Source organism: Dunckerocampus dactyliophorus, chromosome 6 (assembly GCF_027744805.1).
Source record: "Dunckerocampus dactyliophorus isolate RoL2022-P2 chromosome 6, RoL_Ddac_1.1, whole genome shotgun sequence".
Lineage (NCBI taxonomy): Eukaryota > Metazoa > Chordata > Actinopteri > Syngnathiformes > Syngnathidae > Dunckerocampus > Dunckerocampus dactyliophorus.
In genome coordinates this window covers 11,894,189-11,918,499 of record NC_072824.1, presented here as the reverse complement: position 1 = coordinate 11,918,499, position 24,311 = coordinate 11,894,189, and the positions used below count along the sequence as shown (strand labels likewise).

The 24,311-nt window shown below is 39.5% G+C and overlaps 1 protein-coding gene across 10 annotated transcripts in view; it reads left to right on the top strand.

Moving 5' to 3' along the window:
• The window catches only part of LOC129183275 (nuclear factor 1 X-type-like), a 153,736-nt gene that overhangs the window by 15,298 nt on the left and 114,127 nt on the right, over nt 1-24,311 (top strand). For 9 of the 10 annotated variants that reach the window (XM_054780349.1, XM_054780348.1, XM_054780346.1 and 6 more), the window contains exon 2: nt 1,124-1,207. In XM_054780349.1, the coding sequence (XP_054636324.1) occupies nt 1,124-1,207 (84 nt within the window). Of the gene's footprint in view, nt 1-1,123; nt 1,208-10,737; nt 10,915-24,311 lie in introns of those variants that run through there. The other variant, XM_054780345.1, reaches the window with a different exon arrangement.

Sequence of the window (24,311 nt, the reverse complement as noted above, 5' to 3'; positions counted from 1 at the left end):
ATTTAAACATATGAAACACTGTTTTCTCCCTGCTTGTGTTCTTGCTGAATAAATGTGTCACGGGGTCCCGGGCTGGCACAAGAGCACGTGTTTGCTTTTTTATCCGTTAAAGTTGTGAAATGAAATAGGATTTTGCAGAACGGCACGGCGGCTGTGGGGATTTGGGCTCCCTTCGGCTCAGCAGAGAGGGATAGCTTGATCCAATCAACGGCAGAACTGCGAGGAGAGCCCATTTCACAGCTCTGGGCTCTGCCAGAACCCTGCCTTGCTCGCCTTGCTTGAATTAGAATACAAATGAAGCTCACTCAATGCACGCATGCATGTATATGGAGCTGTGCTTATACACAGTGTGGCTTAGGATGGGCCTTTAGGAGAAAATATACACTGAGCTGTCATTTTTTTGAAGGGTTGTCTACATTGAAAGAGAACAAGCTTGTAATTATAATTAATATAATAGCTTGGACTTATAGTCTTATAACCCTGTATTTTGTGGATTTGCTCTCCTGACAATTTAATAGAAAATTGTCAAAAAACTAAGCACTATGCCACGTTCATGAGTGCACTATTTGTGTGCGTAATCTCCATGCTCACACCACCCCCAAAAATGGTGAATACTGCCGCAACACATTGCACAAATACAGCTTTCAAAACACTATATTTCGCCACAAAAACACTAGATTTTGCAATTCTTGAGAAGCTTTTGGGGTTCTGTTGAGATTGTCAAACAACATGCTACAAACACTTCTATGTACTACTCTTCTTAAAAACAGGTTTATTTCATTAAACTAAATTTAGGATGCCCATTAGGCATTTAACTGTGTCTCTCTTAATATTCTGAACTCCTGTTTTCATGCCAGTCTTGTAAAGAGCAGAATAATGCTGCCCGATGGAGTTGTGCCATGGCTCAAAGGTGCATAGGATGGATTCATGTTGTTCTTCTTTCGACTACAAACTAGTCAAACTAGTTGAATCAACAGCGCTTCTGCTGGTTGAAGCCATGTAATGCACTCTTGTACTTCAAGGCACGATGAATCAGTCGTTACTTCCACTGAATAGATACAAATGAACAGTTTATTCATAAACATTCATAAACTTCCCCCTTTTTTTTTTTTTTTTTTTACAGGCTACCGACACTTACCTGGTGAACGACGATCCTTCCAGAGGCCCCGGGGTGCCAGAATGTTTCCTTGTGTCCGATACATACAGGGTATATGTAACACACACACACACACACACACGAACAAATGGACTGCAAGTGATTCATTTTGTGGTCTAACAAATGTCCATTAAAATGACCCATTGTACCTTGACTGACTGCGGTTAAAAATGAGCAAAAAACTTATGAGTGTGTGTTGCAGATTTTTTTTTCTTTTTTTTTTTACGACACCCAGTTACATGTCCCCAGCAACATTTTTTAAACTATTAAAATAAAATAAGCGCTGCAGCACTGCAGGATTGCCTTACAAATCTAATTCATTCATATATGTTTGTTCATGTTCCCTACATTACATTTCATCCTCTTTAGATTGGCTTAGGCTGGATGTATGTCATACTTTAGTAGGGCAAAGCATGTTGCCAGTTTTACTTAATTATTTGAAAATTTTGTAGATTTGTAAATGTATTTATTTAAGAAAGAAAGCAGGGACATGTTAATCAACATTTTCATGTAAATATGCTAGATTTGCATTTTTAGTACCTGAGGACAGGTTGATGTTAACGATAACATCTGATATGAAAGAATACGTAGAGAGAAGAAAATAAAAATAAGTAAATATAAAATAGTAACAGTAAGCATAAAACCATGTACACTTGACAGAACCATGAGTTTAGGGAGACAAAGTCCTTATGCTAAAGTGCTTAGTGCTATAATATCATAACCCGCTGATGTTATTACATGTTTTTGACATTTTTCTTACACACAAAAAATGTGTGCAGACGTTCCTGCACTTGTTGAATGTGCACAGATGTATTTGTGTTTGCACTATTCACAATATGCAGCCACATCATTGTATGCATATATACGCAGTGAGAAATATGGGAGAAAAGGTTGTCATTTGATAAGATTTTTATGAGATTAAAATTACATTGAAATTTTATTATTGTAATTTAAAAGAGACGACACATTTTTATGTTAGTTTTTTAAAATTTTTAATACGACTTTATCATTTTAAGTAAGATTTTTTCCCCTCATAATTAGGGCATTTTTTTCTGGTTTATTGTGACCCAAATACTGCTATATTACTCCACAATGGTACAGTTTCACCTCTTAGATGTCTTAGATCAGAGGCGTCCAGTCCAGGCGGCCTGGGGGCCGTTTACAGCCCACAGTGTTTTTTTTATAAATTATATTGTACTTTATTAAAAATTGAAAAAAGAGCAGTAATTTTACAAGAATAGAGATGAAATATTAAGAGAGTAAAGTCATAATATTAACAGGAAAAAATAGCATAAGTTGAATTATTATAAGGGAAAAATGTTGTAATATGAGAAAAAAAACAAAACAAAGAATAAAGTTGCAATTTTTTTTTTATAAATTACAATGATGAAGTCAAACTATTATGAGAATAAAGTCATATTGCAAGAAAAGAAAAAAAATTACAAAACAGTACAAAATGTGTATAATAAAATCATAAAAACTTTGTCACAGAAAATGCAAAGCTGAGACGCAGGCTGTGTTTTTCTTTAAATATAAAAAACATCTGCGCATATCTACATGGTTTGGTTTAAAAATGCAGTGGCCCCCGCATCCTTTGATTTTTCAGTATGCGGCTCTCGGTGGAAAAGGTTTAGACACTCCTGTCTTAGATGAAGATCTATACATTTCTTTCCTGTTAAAATGTAAACATGGCAGAGAGTGGGAAATCTAAAGCAGGCCAAGTGAGCATGTGAGCTGCCATTGCACACAGTAAACACTTAAAAAGCAGCAGGCCAAACACATTGCTCCGCACGCTCGCGCGCACACACTGAGATTGCAAACAGATCCATAGCGTTTCTGGGTTTGACACTGTGCACGGTATGCTTGTTAACCATAGCGGCCAGTCTGACTGCATATGCCAGTACTGTACTGTACTGTAAGTGGCTAGCATGCCCACATAAACATCTTATTGAAGCAATATTTGCTCTTGAAAAAGAGCCACAACCACCTGTCTCGCACATTTAGCGCACTAATCCCAGTATCAGCGTTGGCTTTTAATGTACAGCGTGACCACAGGAGATGGTAAACAGAAAATGTGGCCAGCGGCGCATGTCAACAGGAGACCACAACACACTGAAGTGTTGTCACACCATGTGGTTTTCCTTGTGTGGCAAACAGTCTCTGAAACCGCCAAAACCCTTTGCAATCAAGAGGGGAGATTTTGCTAAGGTAGGAAAAAGGGAGTTTGTGATGCAAACCTGAGCTTTGGTGTTGTGCAACTCCTCCTGCGGTTGCTATAGTGTGTTTATTTGGCCTGCCAGCGTGCTTGTGCTGAATACTGAGATGGCCGTTTAGGCCCGACTCCAGCAGACAAAGAGATACGCGTAAGGCAGACGTACAACATGGCCAGTGTTAGTGATGAGGAGAGGAAAAAGACAGCAGAACCATGCAGAAATGGGCGGTGGGCGGCACTGATGCTTTTTACTTAGAATTTTTTTCAAATCAGTTCATGACTTTTGTGATGTTTGCCTTTAATTTGTTGATCATGATTACAATCACAATAAAACATTGGAAAACAAAAACATTTTCAACAACAAACGTATTTGTGAACAATTTAACAAAATATAAAAACAACTGTACAAGACATTTATTTCCTTTTTCCCTTTTATTACACACAACACAAGCAAAAACTGCTATTGGCTCTCATTCAAATCCTTTGGCTTTTTGGCCCCAAAGCCCTCCTGTGTCCAAGAACTAACTAACAACATTCAGTATAAATATAACAATATGTAACAATATGAACAACACAACAGAAAAACACACATATTTGTGAAAATAAACATAAAAAAAGAACTGAAAAATATCAACCTCATCACGTTACCATCCATCCAATATTGATACTAGCCCTTGGTATCGATACTATCGATATTTGGTTCAATCCGCCCACCCACTCATGTACAGCTTGGGTCCTCAATAGGCAAAGTATGGTCCACATCTGCAAGCAGAGGCTGTTCTATACTTGAACACTTGATGAACGCGTGCAACTTTTGGGGGATTCACAGTAGTCTTTTGCACAGATCAATGACATTGCATGGTAACTCCTCCCACGTGACAACAAGACAGAGCAGCTTTGCCAGTGGAGCTCGTGGGCGAGTGTGTGAGAGAAGTTCATTCTAAACAGATAATTTAGGACGTAATTGGACAAGGAACTATATTTGTGAATTAACTGAAAAAGGGTACTCTACCGGTATTTAATTTGTATAAATATGTTTTAATAAATACAGTACTGTATAATGGTAAAATTACTATTTTTGGGAAAACTCATAAAATAAAAAAAAGTAAATTTTCGCACGAGTGACCTATAAAAGGTTTAAAATAAGAAAAAGGGTGTGGTTTGTGCAATTTTGGCTTGGTTTCTTTAACACACACACATATATATATATTTTTTTTTCATATTAGTATGCCCCTTCAAAAGCACTTACATTTAAGAAATTGTTTACTAATCCTTAGTGTGAATTTTTATTAGTATTTTATTGTTTGTGACGCCGGTGATACAGACGTTCACCTCGATGAAATATTTTCGGACCGAATTCTAACGCGTGGTTTGTATTACCATATTTACAATCTTGGCATGAATACATTTTCCTGGACTGGGACGCTGTAACTTTGAACTTGAATGCTTGTGATGTAGACTGAAAAGGGAGAAAGACTTCGAAAAGGAAAATGCAAAAGGCAGAAATAGAGAAAGGGGTGGAAAGTAGGGGCTGCACAAAAGGTTTGGGGTTTGGACATGAGCCTTGCAGGGGTGTGGTTTGGATGGAGGAGCGACTAATGGAAAGAAATAGACTCAATATCCTTCACCTTTTTGCCTCTTTTTTTCCACTCTTTTTCCACTGGTGCTTGCCTGTGTATCTTTTAGCACAAGCTTGTGTGTGTGTGCGTGTTTGTGTGCGCGTGTGTGTGAGCTGTGGTGAGGTTGCAAGTATCCCACATAGGCTGAGGTCTCATAAAGCTTCGTACCCCGCGCCCCCACTTAAAGAAAACTTGGCATTGGAGCACCGGGGGTGACTTCAACCTCCAAGACCGCACCCTATATAGCACGCACACATTGGTGCTTCTAGCACAATGTTATTCACACACTACACAATACTTCTGCACACACACACACACACACGCATGGGAGGCATGCACAAGGCAGGGGCTTATGTGTAATTGCAGGCACTGCGCCTGCATATATGAGTTTGATTAGGCCAAGAAGCAGGGGAGCGGGCGAGGATAAAGCCAAGTCTGATTAGAACCAGAGAGTATCACTTGCATACAATGGGAGTCACAATGAAATGTAGACCACTCACTCCACGTTCAGGTATCAACTGTCTGCCTATACATGCATAGCGTGCAGGAATAGGAGCAGGCAAAGTCAAAAAGGGGAGGGGGGAATAAATTACAAGTGTCCAGCAAGCGAATGTGCTTTTGACTGTAAAATTGTGAACTTGTTGTTTTCTTCAAAGCATGCCAGGAGGTCCATAGAAATAGTTGGAAAGTTTTTGTGTATTTTTATTATATTCTAAATATGATGCGGTGGCGTTTATGACATATACAGACGAAGATAGCGTGGCTCCTCAATCGCCTGGAAACCACGTTGTAAAGTTAATTCACTGCAAATTTGGGCAACGTTTCAGCCAAGATTTCCTGCAACTGTACGTCAAACGCTGTTTGCTGGCCATGTTTGAACTGCATAAACGCACATGCAAGTTCACTATGGATATAAAGTACAGTTGCGCGTCTGAGTTTAAACACCATCTGTTTTCCGAATATGCTCAACCTCTGATTTGTTCGTATTTAGAAACATGTTTCCCAATAGATGTGCTCCGAGGTCAAACAAAACCTTAGCTGACATTTTTCTGCCTCTTGTTGTTGTGTATAAACCGGAGTTTTCACAGTGTGAGGCGGGGCCTCCCCTGGGAGACGCAGCATCTTGAGAAAAATAAAGAAAAAGGTCAAACCTGCTAAGCTAACTTCAGTTATGTTTAAAGGCAAAAGGAACTGCAAATGAGCTCTCCATGAGAGAGTAAATAGTCTGGGCTGAGATGAAAAATATGCTCCAAAATAACTGTATTCTCTGAGGCTTACTGTGTCACATTTTGAAAATGCCTGGTATAAACGGAACAGACACAAGATGGCGGAACAAAATCAATCCAACAGAAGTCCGCCCTCAGAGGTAGTATCTGATCCATAACAGCCTGCTTTGAGTATGTAAACTAAGACCAATGTAACAGGCGCATGGCGATTTGGTTAAGTTTAGTTATAGATGTTAGCTATCATTAGGCCCGTCACAATAATCAATAAATCATTTAACCGAAGAATAAATAAAAACAAACTCAATCATTTTGCTGGCCTCGATATATTGACATGCGCGCGCATCCCTCCTCTCTCTCTACCAAACAGGCTGGATGACATGAGGTTTCACTCTGTGCATCTGTCGCAACACCTAGGCATGTTGGTTCTATAGCGGAGTGAAATGAGGGAGTGAACCCTCCTGTCAGTCTCTTTGTCCCAGTGGGGAGCGGCTTGGCGTGCGCTACCCGCTAGCAAGGACACTACTTGGTAGCTGTGTGTGTCGTGTGGTACACTATCTAATACTTTCTTTGTGCCCTTTGTGTATAAAACACAATCAGATGTCAATTTCCGCCCGTTTATGCATTGTCATTTTGTGACATTAAAAAGTTTATGATAGAGATAATTCAATAAATAATACAAAACGGTGGAACTTACATGTTAATATAACACCTTATGGTGCACCAAACGCATTTTACTGCATCCAAAACATGTACTTTGACCAAACTCCGACAAAACATTTCATCTCATTAAACGTAAACAGCATATTCCACACACAATGTTGTTCAAAGTGAATGGAGGACGTGTATATGCAAAGCAGCTGGCGTCTGCATTGACACACAATGTGAACTTCCGTGTATTTCCGGGTTATTTCTTAGTTTTTCGTCAATATTCAGACACTAACGAAAGTAACACTGATTCAAAATCAGAAATATTGTGATTTTTATTTAAGTGCAGTTTTTGCTAAAAGAGGCTGTTAGCCCATTTTATTTTCAGTGGGGGTTTTTGTCTTTTTGGGGTTTGTTTAATTTATTATGTTGTTTGTTTGTTTAATTGGTTATATTTATGAGCTCTGCAGGTACAATGTTAAATACTCCTGATAAATTAAAGTTTATTGCTTTAATATGATGTACTCACATTATTATGCCATGTATTGTCATTACATTCATGAAAAAATGGTCTCAAAATAATGTTGGTCATGGTAATGGTTTTATTTTATAGGAACATGCATACAAGTTACAATGGAATACATCACATAAAAAAAGGAGTTGGAAGAAACAAAGCTTATTTAATCCTGAGTGTGAGTCCACTTATGTAGTGAAAATAGCCACAAAAGGTTTCATGAGCAACGATATAGCGCAGGATTGTTTATTTTAGTGGCTTATTTATTCTAAATATGAAATGAATTAAGCACATATCTTAATTTGACATTAAAAGCAGTTCCAAATGATTTGCTTTGTTACCTGTAACACAAAGCTAAAACGTATGCTGCTATTTTTTCTTTAATGAATGTTTCATTTTAATATTTCAAGACCATGTGTAACCCACACATGTATTTTTTTTGTTTTGTATAACTTCCTTTGAGGTTTTTAGTGTTTTGTTTTTGTTTTGTTTTTAGCCTTGACCTTGCGCTTAAGGAAAGTACCTGTACTTTTCTGGCCCTGTAAAAAGTACCAATGTTTAGCTTACAATCTCATAATTAGGCCTATTAGTGTACAGTTTATTATCGCTTCTATTGTACTCCTATTTTTTTACATACGTTATGAAGGCATTGTTAACAAAAATAAACCATATGACACAATTGGTTCTCCTATACTAGGGCTGATGGCCTACTGGCCAAGTGTGGCCTGTGAATGACACCCAACTGGTCTACATCTATAGTTAAAGATTTGGTAGCAACATACTTGCAGCAAAGATTCTGAACTAGTGGGGCGTGACCCAAAAGTGGATAACAGACCCAATTTCAGTGGAAAAAAAATAAATTATACAAAAATAGTGTAGTGATTCGATGTCTGTTAATGCACCTCACGTTCTGGTGTGTGCTAATCACTTGCTTCGCCGCCACAAGGTGTGTGTGTGCGACGTTACTGGGTGACTTTGTCAAGCTTGAGCCGGGGCGGAAGGACATGGGGAAAAAAACGCTAGAAATTTGAGTTGAAAAATGTCCACAATTTGGGTCGTTGCTTGTCATGAAGGATTAATGGTGGGTCCTGCAGCCAAACCAGTTGAGAACCACGGATATAGAGGATCTTTGACTAGCTTTTTTGTAGTAGGTTCTTCAAACCAGCATAGCACGTATCTTTAACTAGCAATTGTGTAGTAGAGGTCCCCTTTTATACAGAGGATCTTTGACTAGCTTTATTGCAGTAGGTGACAAAAAACAGCTAATCACTCCTGTCATAAAGAGGATCTTTGACTATAGCTTTTTTGCAATAGATCCTCAAAAACAGCAGAGCGCCCCTGTTGTACACAGGATCTTTGACCAGTGAGTAGGTCCTTAAAAACAGCAGAGCACCCCTGTCGTATAAAGGATCTTTCACCAGTGATTAGGTTAATAATAACAGCAGAGCCCTTCTGTTATATAGAAGATCTTTGACAAGTGAGTAGGTTCTTAAAAACAGCAGAGCCCTTCTGTTATATAGAAGATCTTTGACAAGTGAGTAGCTTCTTATAAACAGCAGAGCCCTTCCGTTATATAGAAGATCTTTGACAAGTGAGTAGCTTCTTAAAAACAGCAGAGCCCTTCCGTTATATAGAGGATCTTTGACAAGTGAGTAGGTTCTTAAAAAGAGCAGAGCCCTTCTGTTATATAGAGGATCTTTGACAAGTGTTTTTGCAGTAGGTTCTTCAAAACATCAGACCACATATCTTTAACTAGCAATCGTGCTGTAGGTCCTTAAAAACAGCAGAGCCCCCTGTATACAGAGGATCTTTGACTCGAGTTTTTGCAGTAGGTCAGTGGTTCTCAATTATTTTCTGTCATGCCCCCCCACTGGGGGACAGAAATGTTTTTGCACCCCCCAATTTTAAATACTATTGAGAAACTGATAATATCTACTTATTTATCTGTACTGTACAGACTGAACTTGAAACTGAAACTAGTGAAATGCAACAAAATTGAGCGCACTGAAGCATACAAGCGTATTCAAGAGTCAAATTGCATGCTGACAATTCATATATGATGGCAGGTCTGCACTAATATTGAAGGTCCTCCCTGCCTCTGCCCCCCAACCCCCACCCCACCCCAAGGAGGCCCTCCTCACTTTTTGAGAAGCACTGCAGTAGGTGATGAAAAACAGCAGATAGCATAAGTAGCTTTTTTGCAGTAGGTTCTTAAAAACAGCAGAGCTCTCCTGTCATATAGAGAATCTTTGACTGTAACTTTGTTGCAGTAGGTTCTTAAAAAAACAGCAGACTAACGTTTGACTACGTTTACTAACGTTTCGGTTCTGCAGTCTGTGATAACAAACAGCAGAGCTGTATAGAGGATCTTTAAGTACGTAGCTTTTTCTTAAACGGCAAAGCTCTCCTGTCACATAGAATATCTTTGACTATCTTTTTTGCAATAGGTGACAAAAAACAGCAGATCACTCCTGCCGTAAACCGGCTCTTTGACTATAGCTTTTTTGCAGTAGGTTCTTAAAGACAGCCGAGAGCCCCGCCTTATAGAACTTTTAAGTAGCAATTTTGCAGTAGGTTCTTAAAAACAGCAGAGCCCTTCTGCTATATAGAAGATCTTTGACTAGTATTTGCAGTTGGACAGCAGAGATCGCCTGTCGTATAGAGGATTTTAGACAGTATGACTTGTACTGTAATTGATGAGTTTATTGAAGACCATACAAGCCATTTGGTGAGGTAAAAATCATTCTTATATATAAAATAAGCATAATAGTGACAGTAAAAGTCAGTCCCCCAGTCTTGAGCTTTGGAAAAATGTGGCCTCAAACAATTTACTTGAATAGCCTTCTCCTATACTACAGACTTATTTTTGACTGTTGAATAAAAAGATTTATACGTACTCTAGAATCATGATGGCTACTTAATGCATGTCAAGAATGTCAAGATAAGAAATGAAATTACATCTTTGGACATGTGACTTCATTTATTTTTCACTCGTATTCATTGCATTTGAGAGTGGCACGAAGCCTTAACAATGAATCATCATCTACCGTAAATGCATTATTGTGTTTTGTATTTATAATTGCTAAGGTGGTGGGGAGTTATATAGTTACTTTTTCAGGCAGTGCGTGCATTTTCATACTTCAATGCATGTATTTGTTTTGCACTCAAAAGACCATTCTGTGATGTCAACAGCATCGAGTCGCTGTATTTGTGCAGAATTAGGGCTGCTTATTTTTCTAAACGCACTTTATTGTAATTAAAAGGTGTAAATGTACAGTTGCTGGGAGGGAGAGTGAGAGAGAGGAAGGGCGCTAGGGCGGGAGGGAGGCAGTGCAGGGAAAAAACTTTCCCCTAAAAGTTGTTGCGGAGCTTGGCTGCACTAGTGAGCGAGGCGGGGTTAGAGCCTGGACCGAGCCACACCACCGATCCTCGGCAGCCTTTGCAATGCGGCACCGGAGCGAACCTCCATTCAAGTTGACTCGCTACCGCTCCGACCGTCACCTGTAGACTCAGCCATGTACTCACCTTACTGCTTGACACAGGTATGCACTTTTTGTGTTGTTTTTTTAAAAACATTTCCATCGCATTGTGGCTGCCCTTCTTTTCCGGTCTTGTGCGCTGTGTTCAGTGTGTACGCCGGTTACTGTATGCAGTTGTGTGTCGCTTCTTTGCCTTTAATCAAGCCGCTTTTCCACACATATTCGCTCTGCTTGTGCGCCATAACAGTATTTAACCTTTCTCTCTCTACTCTGTTGTTTTAATGGCGCTATTCTTGCAGACTTTCCAATACGCTGCAATGCCACGAAGAGAAAATGGCGCTTCTGTCGAATGTATTTTATATTGAAGTAAGGTCGGAGTATCGTTGGCGGTGTTAGTGCTCCCCGTTAAGTACAATAACGTGTACAAAAAAACCAAACAATTTTGAACGGACTTGTTGCGCTCACGGACGCCCCCCACTCTTCAGTGGAGCACTACGGAGCTCGTGCGATCGTGGTGCATTCAGGGTCACAGTGGACGCCTGTATAAACAACCAACGTGTATTTAATTCAGTATAATTACAGTTTTAGCACTAATTTTTATATCTTATTGTGTGCATAAGTAGGCGTGTGGTGCGTTGGATGATTGACTGATCCAAAAATTAAAACACTTGAACCCTATTTGCAAATGGGATTTTTAAAGCGTTTTTATGTGTCACAAACTCTCTTTAATTAAACACGTGTTTAATATCGTCACGGTTTATTTCCAATATGTATGCAGTTTCACGGATGTGCTTTTAAATTATGTTTCCTGTTGTTTTTCATCATGGTTATACAATAATGATACGGAATACATTCTTGTTTTTGTGTTCTTGGACATCACATTGTTGTATTTTGCAGGGCTTGGAATGCATATTTGACACAAAAAACCACTGTTCAAAAACACATCTAATTGACTGAAATATTAAATAACTTTTTTTTTATTTTTGGAAATATCCGGAGCACAAAAACATAATGCGTTTATTTGAAAAAAGGGTTAACCTTCAATGGCTATATTGACTTATTGCAGCATTTTAAAAAAAAAGGCTTACATTATTATTTTTTCTAAATGACATACTGTACCTCTTCTTCCGCCACAGTCAATAACAGCAGTTTAGAATTGCAATGGTTAAACATGAAATTTAATGAAGGATCACAGGCTAAATTATATTTTTATTAGATTTTTTCCGCTTTTTTACAAGCTGTCTTCTGATGAAAACATGGTATGAACCGGCGTTATGATGTATATAAAAGAGAAATTAAGATATTTGTCACATTTTACACGGTTAATACAAAAAAACTTAGCTGTTTTATTTCAGTTTGAGGTCAAAACCTGCCATCATCAGATATTTAGACAGTAAGTGTCACTATTGAAGTAATGCGTTGTCATTATATATTTATTAAAGCACTAGTTTTGCACTGTAAAAATCACAAGCGGTTCCATGCATGCCGTAATATCTTATTGTCAGCAGTGCAAAAGGTCACTTTTGCCATTATTCTTGAGGGTTTTAAAAATATACAGGTATATGTAAGCCTATATTTATTTTACGTACAAACTTGATATTCTTTTTTATGTGTTCTCTGCTTGGTTCAACGTATATTTCACAAATCCGAGTCCCTGTGATCACTTCTCTCCTTAAACAGAGCAGTGTGTGTGTGTGTGTGTGTGTGTGCCTGTGTGTGTGTGTGTGTGCTCTATGATGGAAAACACGTGGATTCCCTCTCAGGCCTTCAAAGCAGACTTTTAAAGAAGTTTGCACATGATTCTAGACAAAAAAATATACACTCCATCGCAGCTTTTTAATCACCACGACTCGTGTGTGAATGCATCACATTGCATCTAAACGCCCCCGTGACTTCTTCCACGTCCCTTGACCTTTCGGCCGTCTGTCACATTGGCAAAAGTGCGTGTGACACATTTCCTAATCAGCATTCTATTAGATTTTTGCTTCTGTAAAACGAATCCAGCTGCATATTTAGTGCAGATCATTTTCCAAAGCTGCTGGTGTGAATGTCCGCGTTCTTTCCATTGATGAAAATTAATTGTCTGCGGTTCATGTGCACGCTCCTGAAGATTGGTATCAGAGGGTCTGCAGAATATATATTTTTAAAGTACTTTAATTCCAAGCGCTTTTTGCGCTTTTGCCATACGTGCACACTGCGGTGTTGTGTCTTCATTCCTCGATCTCAGCTCGTCAATAATTAATATTTCACTAAAAAAAAAACGTTGTAAACAACGTAGAATGCATTATTAATAGCACTAAAAAGCTTTTGTTGCAATGGCCTGGCATGCAGGTGCACGCCAAAAGTGGAACTCTGGCAATGTTTCACACACCCTTGTGACGGCAAAGTATTTGCATAAAGTTTTGATGCGATATGAAGGTTGCGGGGGCGTCTTTAATTAAAACTTTTATGTGCAGCGTTTTCAAATCAATTATCTCGGCTTCCAGTGAAGTCCCCGCGAAAGCTGCCAACTTCCGAGGCTGCATGCAAACTAATGAGATGTTCAACTTGGTGCGGGAGACGCTAAAAAGACCGGTTCTCTCGCAGTTAACTCGGAGAAAAAGTTTGCTTACATTCTAACCCATTAGTTTTTTATAATGTCTAATTATTTACGGTTTATGATGCGTTTTAAAACGTTTTCTTTTTTTAATGAGGCATTCCCTCTTGTAAGTTCTACTTGAAAGCATGCAGTAATCAAGATGCTGCAGACAACCATGCTGCTGGTAGCGGCTGTGCATGCTCCCATCAGGTCAACAAAAGGAGTGTTTGTGAATCAGTGCTCACTAATAAGCATCAAATGTTGCAATATGTGTGACAGATATTGGCCTAAATATTCCACGAACAGAATCTCGCCATCTTCCTCTGAGGCTACTTTTTATTATTCTGTTTGTCCCCATTTTTTTCACACAGACATTGAATGCTGAGCTGAAATGATGAAATGAAGTGCTACTAAACACATGCATCACAGCATGCCATAGCAATCCCATGCAGCAAGTGTACTGTACGCAGAGGGGGACGTTAGCTGTATAGATGGAACATTAGGGCAATTTTAATGTTTAGTCAAGTTTATCATCATGCAGCAATACTATTATACAGTAGCATATCCATTATATTGCAGAAAAAAATAGTTTGAGCTGAAAACTGGAGCTTGACTTGAAAGTGAATCTATAAAGAGTTTTAATAATAATAATAAAACTGTCTACATTATTTTTGGATGTTTTTGAGAAAAAGACATTGGCACATAGTTGAGTTTATTTTTGACAATGTGCCATAACATGGCCTTTGTCTCAGATTATTGTGTTTTTATCACTGTTTTTAAGTCTTGCTTTCTTATTCTATTTTCTTTTTACCTGCTTTATTTTGCAGGCTGTGCTGCTATTGCCACCACTTTCTTGTATACCGCAGATAGTATTACTGCTATTGAAACCTTATTTTGCCTGATGGTACACGCCCATGGGGTGACTAAAGTTCTATCTAATATAATGTAATATAATGCTTGTATCTCAGCATTCATTATTATGACTTTTGGCACAGCCCAATGGGAATTTGAATGCTTGACATGCAATTCAGACATAATTCACATTTGTATAGGAGTGTTTGTTTCTTACCATTCATGCATTTTTTTTTTTTTTTGGTGCACAAGCAAGCACCAGAAGTGTGAGTAATTGTTTGTTTGTTTTTTTAAATAACGTGCATTCATGATTCCAGCAATATACAGTATACTTTATAGGCCTATGTATTTTTTGGTATGACTTTGAATGATTATTCACACAATATTTTTTTTACTTAAAATAGATGTATTTTTGACACACAGTAGCATTCATGTGAATGCTTGTTTCTCAGCATGCATTTTGTACAGTTTCTTGTTTTGTTTTGTGATTCACAATCGCATCAGTGTGCTTGCTTGTACCTCAATGTTGACACCATACAGTTTTTGGCCAACAAATGGAGGATTAAGTGTGAATCTCGCAGCATGTAGACAACGTATTTTTGTATGCAGCAGCATTCCTCTGAATTCTTAATTATTCATGTTATAACAATTATACATTTTAGACACACAATAGCTTGTTTGAACAAAAGTGAAGTCGCAAAATTGCACGTGTGTTTCTCAGCTTTGACACAGTTTTTTTGCCACACAAAAACATTGGTGTGAATGACTCTTTCTCAGCATTCACATCAAAGTATTTTTGTAGATGAAAGCATTTATGTGAATACTTGATTAAAAAAAAATACACAAAATTTACAAAAAAAAATTGTCTTTGTGTGAATGCACGTCTCTCAGCATCCATGAGTTTTGAATTTTTTTGAAATGATAGATTTACAAAACATTTTCCATGGCACACATTAGTATGAATGACTGTCACCCAGCATTCATCTCTGCAAGTATTTTTGTTGAGCAAAGCATTTGTGTGAATGCTTAATTTGAAACTATATATTTTTAATGTCATTCCGTATATTTGTGTGCATGCATATACATAAATGTGTGTTGCGTGCTCCTTTCTCATTTTGGGCTGATGTCTCTGCTTTTGTCAGGCCTCGTATAAACCAAGGTTGGCATACCAAACACACACACACACACACACACACTGTCGCCGGGCAGGCCCAGCAAATGCAGTAAAGAATAGATTTGCTGTAGTGGAAGCAAGGCCGGCAGAAAGTGGCCAGGCGGCCATGCCAGGATGCCAGGCAGGCGGTGGGATGTAGTCAGGCAGGCAGGCAGGCGCAACCCAGGGGTACATTGTGTTCTTTTATTTTATTCATCCTTCCTTCTGGAAGCAAACCAGGTCCACCTTATACTGCTTCGCCCCTAAGTGAGAGCTGTTGGGCCGTGATGAAGGGATGGAGAACGACACAAACATGTCACTTAAGCAGATTCATGAGGAAGCCTGATTTGCCGACAAGAGTTGTTTGGTACATTTTCCAACAAACAGAGGCAGGTTGTCTTGGTGTATGTGTGTGCTCATCACCCCTTATCAGCACTGTCTCCCTGACTGCCCATTCAAAATGGATTTATCCAGCTTAACTGAGGCACTTGGCACTATGGAGTAATAGGTGGCTCTCCCCTGTGTGGATAGACGGAGGGGTGTGTGTGTGTGTGTGTGTGTGTGTGTGTGTGTGTGCCTCTAAGTTGTGTATGCAGTTATGTATATGTAGTGTATGTATGTATGTGTGTGAAAACAGCCTCCCCTCTTGCCTCCCAGTATGGATTAGGCTGATCTGTGGCCAGTGGAATCAGGCGCCCCCTATAGCAGTATTGTGTTGTTTTGCGATATAGTTGTGTTGAGCGCATATGTACTCGCAGCATCATGTGAAATTAGACTGAATCGCCACATATGTTGCAGACAGATAGATAAAGCAAGGCAGTGTGATTCCGGGAAGCACACCCACCCCCAACACCCCTTTGTTAAGCCTTGCAGTTTTTTGTCATTGTCTCTGAAACCACTAAAGTTGACGTGATGCTGGTCAATTTCCAATTTGTTCTATATATTTTTCAACTTTTTGCGGTTCTATCACGGTTTTTAAAAAATACATTAATTACTAAATCACGCTGTTTCGTGGTGAGTACAGTGCAGCTTTGATGATTAGTTCTTTTTGTTTGTGCCTCCTTAGATGGCAGTCAAACAATGAATGACTACAAAAAGAAGTGAAACGTGGGCGTGAAGACACGGGGGCTGAAAAGCTTCAAGAAGTGATATTTGACCATAATGATTAGTCAAAAAATATGCAGATTTATTGCAGGTTTTAATTGTCTCATAAGAGGCACAATCATTCCTAACACAAGCTACTGTTGTGGCCATCAGCCACGCCAAACTAAAACTCAACTCTGAACCCCAGATGCCACTTCCTGCCCGCCCCGCCCATTCAGCCCCTCTAGTACCGGAACACATTTACACCAACACACACAAGCATGGCTCTTATTTTTCATCGTAAATTACTTATTTTATGTTATTATGTCGGATATATTGGATAATATGACTGTAAAGGTGACTTTAGGGGTGTTCATTTTTGTTAATCATTGTCTAGAGCAGGGCTGCACGGTGGCCGAGTGGTTAGCATGTTGGCCACACAGTCAGGAGATCGGGAAGATCTTGGTTGGAATCTCCGCTGGACATCTCTGTGTGGAATTTACATGTTCTCCCTGTGTGTATGTGGGTTTTCTCCTGGTTCTCCAGTGTCTATATGGCGACCAGTCCAGGGTGTACCTCGTTTCTCGCCCGAAGTCAGCTGGGATAGGCTCCAGCATACCCCCGCGACCCTACTTAGTATAAGCGGCATAGAAAATGGATGGATGGATTGTCTAGAGAAGTGGTTCTCAAACTACTCCTTCAGACATCTGACTGGAAGTCATGTGCCCCCTACTCCTGCACACTTAAAAAACATAAACCACGCAATGAATCTTTAATATATTATTAAATATATTATGACATTCTATAAAAAAAAATCAAGTGTCTTATTTTTCAACTGTAGGCTACTAATTTAAACCCGAGGCTTTTTTTGTCTTCTGTTTGGCAAATTTATTTATATTCTGAATGATTATTATAATTAATTATATATTGTATTATATTATATGGTGACAAGCTGTGGTAAGATGTGGTGAACTGTGACCTTGCTCTTTTGCTGTGTTTTGTGTGCAACAACATTGTATGTAATAATTATATTTTTAAAAACAAAGGCACATAACGTCCACAAATCAATAAGGAAATTAATTCAAAACGAGGCTTATTACTGAGCCAAACAGACATATGAGCACATATAGCATGAGATTATGCACTAAGCAAAAATGCACAACAGCACAGAGCTAACATTATTAAAGCTCACGTCTGTGCATTTAGACACAGCATTAGCATTTGTGAACAAGGACGAGGTGAAAGGAAGAATAGAAAGTGCACGTCCGTCTATGCAGCGTCTGAGAAAGTCATACACATATGTAAATCTCAATCTGCATCACACATGGTGTGTTCACGGTCCGCCGAAACACGACCGCGACACCCGAAAAAGAATCATTATTTGTGAAAGCATAAATTTACTTACACGTGCAAAATTGGGGGCTTTCTAACATAGTCAGTGCATCCAAAATGAACAAATGACAGGCTCATACAGCTCAGAAAACACACTAATTAGTCGCACCACCACGTAAGAAGCCCGGTTCTTATTTAGCACACAATATAAACGATCTGGAAAATCTTCAAGATTTCAACACTTGCACAATGCACAACGTCATCATCAAACGTACGTATTTGTACATCTAACACACACAAAACAGTGAACAACTTCATGCTGTCACCTTTCTTCTGCACTGTACTTATCTACCACCTGCGCTTTGGCTGTCCACGAGGCGTTCAACCACATCACATAAATCTCAGTGTTTGGCGCTAATGTAGCCAAGCCGTTTTTAATTTTTATTCACGTACCGCCTACAGCAATCTGCGTACCACTAGAGGTATGCGTACCCCACTTTGGGAACCTAGGGTCTAGAGGGCTCTAATAATGTTAAAACCTGTATTTAGAAGGTCGCAAAGAGGTTTATAATGCTCTAACTATGAAAATGATCCAATTGGACCATTTTTAGAAACACCAGAGGTTAAAAAAAAATATATATATATATTACAGACATAAAATAATTATACAGACACATACTTATTAACCAACAATTTGATGAAATATAATCACAATCAAAAGGTACTCCTGAAATATTAATGTTTAACTGACCTTATATGTCACAACCCTGCGAGTGCAAGCTACATATCTGTGATGGTAAGCGCAAGTTGCAAAAATAGCAGCGTAAAGCTGATCTTGCAAGAGGTAAAGCTTTTGTGCAACTTTAGGGGCCTATTTTTGTTGAATAACAGATTGTTAAGGGCGTTCCACTGAACTCCTTTCCATGTTTGAGTATCAAAGGCGAGGGAGCCAGAACTTTCATTCATTAATTAAATATATCAGCAGCTGATGAGATGATTAGATGGTGGAAATGTGAGTAGCCCACTCCAGTTCATCTCTCCTCTTGCAGCTGCTCAGGGCCAACACCCCCCTCACCTTCATCTTCCTCCTTCTCAATTAGCTCCCTCTAAAAGAGGAGTGACGGTTAGTGCAAGATAGGCATTGTTTGGGGATGAGCTGCGCTTGTTGTTGTGTTGTTGTTTGTCTCAGCCCGGCTCCTGTTCCTCCGGTCTCCCCCTCCTCCATCACCTATTGGTGTGTTTTGCGCTCCTTTTGATTTTCTCAGAGGGTCTTTTGTGGGGGTAACCCCACTGAATGGGACAATGCATCCTAGCGTGAAATTAAAGCTCTTAGTTAGTTTGGAGTTGCTCAAAAGACGATTTTACACATGCATGCATTCATACACCCTCCCATACGCTATAGATATAGCTAATTAGAGGAAGTACGCCCTATGTCGAGCATCAAGGGCCCAATTAAAAGAGTACCTCTGTGTGCAAGATCTAGGCCGAAGCAGCTCTGTGAAAGCTTTTCTATGCTCCATGTGTGCGTGCGTGCGTGTTTGTGTGTGCGTGTGAACCGTATATGTGCCTTCTTAATCCAGGCGGGAAGAATGTGGACCAGACTGATATGAGAACTTTCATTAACATATGCATGCTGCACACTCAGTAAGTAAATCAAAAAAAGATTGTGGTGACAGGCCAGCGTCTGATTGGAAACAGATTGGACCAGTTCTGCTGACTGGAGTCAACACCCAAGATGTCTGCCATGCATGCACATTATAGACTACATGTTGGTGATGTCAAAGAAACAGTGCAGTTGTGTTGGATGGCTGCTCTGCTTGGTCAAATGATGTAGTCTACTGCCATCGAAAGAACATGTTAGAATATATGTGGTTGTCTTCCCCTCTCATTCTCTGCTTTTACATGTTTTGTTTGTTTGTTGATGTTCTGAATTAGCGTGTTTGCATACCGTGTTATATTGAGTAGAAAAATGCTGCCTGGAGAACTTGTGCCATAGCAGTGTTCTGCATGGATGTAGCTCAACTTAACTTTGTCAGCAACTTTGGTTTCCTTCGGTCCTCCATTTAACTTGATGTAGATTTTGCAGTTGGCAGATTTTTCAAGTGCCTTGAATTTCCCCCCACTTCCTTAAGTCACATGCTTTTCTTGCGATGTCGGCATTGCCTGTCTGCCGTTTGTTGATGCAGACTTTTGTGCATTTCAGCTTGCTTCTCTGCCTCAGCAATCCTTGTTCTTTTGTTGGTGAACTTTATGATTATGACAGGTGTGGTATTGGTATTTCTGCCAGACAGTGCATGTATCGATGTTATTGACCTCCACATCCACCCCCTTTGATTGTAGAAAGTTGGCCACCTGTTGCTCCTGTGTTGTCAGCTACCCTGGCATAAGACCTGCATGTAAAGTGGAGCCCAGTCACAATCATATTGTTCATGCGTGTAGATTGTTACAAATGAGCAATTCTGCGCATCATTTGCGATACAATGCAATCTTGTTCATCATTTTTTTAAGGCATCCACTTTCTCTTCCAGCCCGACCACTTTTGATTCCCGTCCATCTGTTTTGTTTACGAATCGATGCAGTATCATTCTTGTTTAGTACGTTGTGTCATCGTGACAAAATGGTCTGAAACGTTTGAATCAGTGCAGAGTTGTTTTTGGTAGATCCGTTCTCACAGGAAGTGACATCACTATTGTGGCTCACGATGTGCGAGTGGCATGAAGAAAAGCTCTGACTCACTTGGGGCACCCCCGATTGGTTTGTGTGTATAAATCCTTCTCTGCGGAATAAAAGATTCTGTTTTTTTCAGACTTTTTTCATGTGGAAAGTCTCATATTCTGATCAGGGCCCGATGAAATTTGTTTTATTTTTTCCCAAATTCCATTACGTTCCATTACAGGGTGTACTTTTGCGACAGTATATAAAATGCCTGTTAATTAAATGCCCAAATCCTTACATTTATTGATATAATACATCACTGGCCAATTTTGTCTAGTATTTCAGAGAAGGATGTAGCTTGGCTAACTCTTCTAATGGGATGCTAGCCTCTGCACACATTGCTACAAAATCTTCAAATGTCAAAAGGTGCTTGTGGTTAAGGAAGATGTAGTCACCAATGGAATTCCAATTGCATTATTAATGTAAGATGTTTTTTATGACACCCTTATTTTGTTTACACAATTAGACAATATATGGCCAACAGCGCTCTTATTTTGAATGTCAGAAGTGTGTTGTGTGTGTTGAGAATGTCTGTTGCTGGTCAAGACGAGCTGGGAGCAGTGCCTCTCATCTTTATTTCACTCAGAACTTGCACATCAGCGGGCATCGTAAAACGCTCATTTGCATTAACAAGCAGTAAAACTCATACAGCCTGAGTCACGCACACACAGCCGCACTAGAATAATCTGCTAAACTAAGATAACCCCGCTAGCTTCCATTCATGCGCCATAAGAAAGGAGTTTCAAAGTTTTTTCACCAAATTTTGCCGGTGTTTCAGGCCGCCGTTTGGACATGTTTAGTTTGGGAGGAGACGGGCTAGTGTTTGTGACAAGAATCCGGCCCGATCGAGTGGTCCGCCGAGGAAACACTTCCCCACCCAAATGTTCCTTTCCCTCACGATGACAGCATTTCATTCACATTATGTCAGTTTCCGCAAAATTCTGAGTTTAACAGTAGATTCGGTTTTTATTGGCCAATTATGGGATTTCGTCCGTGATTCCGTAAATTATAGAGCCCTAAGTATGCTAGTCAAGAATGATGTGATTAAGCAACAATCTTCAGAATTCATAGCAAATTATGTTTTGCTTTTTCTTTATCTTTTTGATATGCGGAAGGCGTATGCAAATCAAATTCACATCTGGCCTTTTTTGTGTTAAATTTACAATTTAGTGGGTTTTCGTCTTTTTATTTTTCTCTTGTACAACCATCGACCATCGAAATGCTGCTTTAAAAATGTTTTCCACACTTAATAATGCTGACCACCGGTTACCACTGGAACGAGGTTTCCTATGGGAAACGCTGTTTTGAAATCTGAACAAATCACCCGGCGTCAACTTCAGATGTTCCTCTATCTTTTAATCAAGCTTCCCCCTGTGTCGAATGACTACCTTAGGTTATTTTTTTTGGCCTGGACTGTGTGTGTGTTTGTGTGTGTGTGTGTGTGTGTGTGTTTGTGTGTTTAGCAAAGAGAAGCCAAGCAGAAGCAGCAGCGGCGGCGGCCGTCCACACACCCAGCCTGAGGGAGGCGGTGGCTGAAATATCAAACAGACCTCATAAATGTAAATGATAAAACTCCACTAACCAGCGTGTACCAGCTTGTGTTACTCCCAATATTATGGGGTGATTCACAAGAACGCACAATTTCCTCGCTGTAACTGGGAGGCCAGTTGGTGAATCGGACATTGTGGAACAAAGTGTGCTGCTCTCTGATCCTCCCCCTTTCACTCTCTCTCCTGTTGGGAGCGCTGGCAGCTGGCCAGGGGTGGAAAAATCTATAACCCATTGCGTAATATATCATATCTTTACCTCGGCTGAACCCTGCTTAAGATCCACAGTTGTGGGCGCAGACAAATAGCAAAAGCTCATGCCTGTGTGATTGTGTGTCACACATGCACAGACACACGCTCAACAGAGCGCGACTTGTCTCTGTGGGCCTAGTAGGAAACACACATCCTCATATTAACAGTATCACACCACTTTGATCAAATGTTGCTGACAAATGGTTTTGAGCATGGAGTGGCGCTCACTGTTGCATGCCTGCAGGCAAGCAGTCTGAGACCTTGTGAATGTTATCTGTATTTGAGGCTGTTAAAAAAAAAAATCACGTAAAGTTTTGCTGTAATGACATGTAAACCCCATAGCAACACAAGTGGACCTCCAAAGCCAGTGGCGTCAGTTATATTCCCAGCAGGATTTACCCAAATCCATGCTTATGAGTAGAAATGAATGTGCAAGCACTGTCACAATAGTAGTTGTCGTTGGTGCAAGAGGGGTGCATCTGACCACTGTTAACTGCTTTTCTTTATTTTTAATTAATATGAGAAAGCCTCTAAAGCAGGGGTGTCCAAATCTTTTCTACTCAGGGCTTCATATAGAAAAATTCAGGGCCACTTGGTTACATTTTGTGCGTTGAAGATGCTAAAACTAGTCCAATCCATTGCTAAGCTGCCTGAACAAAACATCGACATCTTAGTTGTTATAGTTGACAAAGCATAATAGTGTCTTATCTATGATATATCTAATTCATCATGAATTAATTCTACTTTTAGAATATGTGGATATCCGATAGAAAAAAAGAAATTAGGTACGGGTCGAAAATTGCCCCCGGGCTACACTTTGGATACTCTAACGGCTAAAAGCCCCTGTGGTTCGTTTGACCAAATTTTTGGAAACAGTCGCACAACATCTTGCAGTCTTGTCATCTTTCACGCGTGAACACTTTTTCCTAAACGGTCCACTACCACTGTCCTCAACCAAAGCAGAAGAACACTTCAAAAGTTAGTCAAATTTAGCAGATTTGCGTTGCATTGAAATTTGTAAGACTTGTCACTTGATAGAAAAGTTGACGAAACATGTTTGCACACTTTCCAGTGAATATTTCACAACGTTAAAATGTACTACTCACCTTCCTATTATGTTTTCATTTTGTTTTTTCATTTAAGACTTGTTCTTTACTCTGTTTACTCTGGACAGTGGTTAACTTATTTTTACACTTGTATGACTATGAAGAATGTCACATAAAAATTGTCTGTCGAATTATGCAGAGATTTGAGGTCAGATTGCGCTCCACCTCGGATGTTCCAATGTATTTTATATTTAATACAGAGCATACAAGTGGAGTAGCACTGGCACCGTCAGCCCTGTCATTCAAACAGCATAGTGGGCAGGACGAGAATATGCAAAGTTTTTTTTTAATTTGGCCAATAGGGATTGAGCTTCACTGGCAAATTCCACTCGGCAACCAGAAAATGAATCTGCACAATTGTGTTGAGCTCCGTTAATGCGGTGTATACTCAACAGTCAAAATTTTGACCCAGTGACACAATAAAACAGGAGAAGTGTAGCATTATGCTAAAAAAAACCCAACACATAACCAAAATTTTGTTGAAAATCATGATGTGGTTAAAGGTTAAACATCTTTTTTTCCATTCATCCATTCAAAAAGGCTCACACAGAAATATGAACAAAAACTTTGTTTTATAGAGAATGACTACAGCTTAACTTTCTGTCTTTGGCGTCATGTTGGGTTGTTTTGCAGCTGTGCTAGAAAAAGTACACAGAACACACAGAAATATGCAGCGAGCTTGAACGCCTCGTCAGTGCACTGTGCTTATTAGAAGGAAGAAAGGTGACAGAAACTATGTTCATCATTCTGTGTGCGTTCTATGAACAAATAAACCACACACACGCATAATAAAGTGGATTAAACGATTCCCTGCCCGGAATCTGTCTATAGTGTCCCAAATT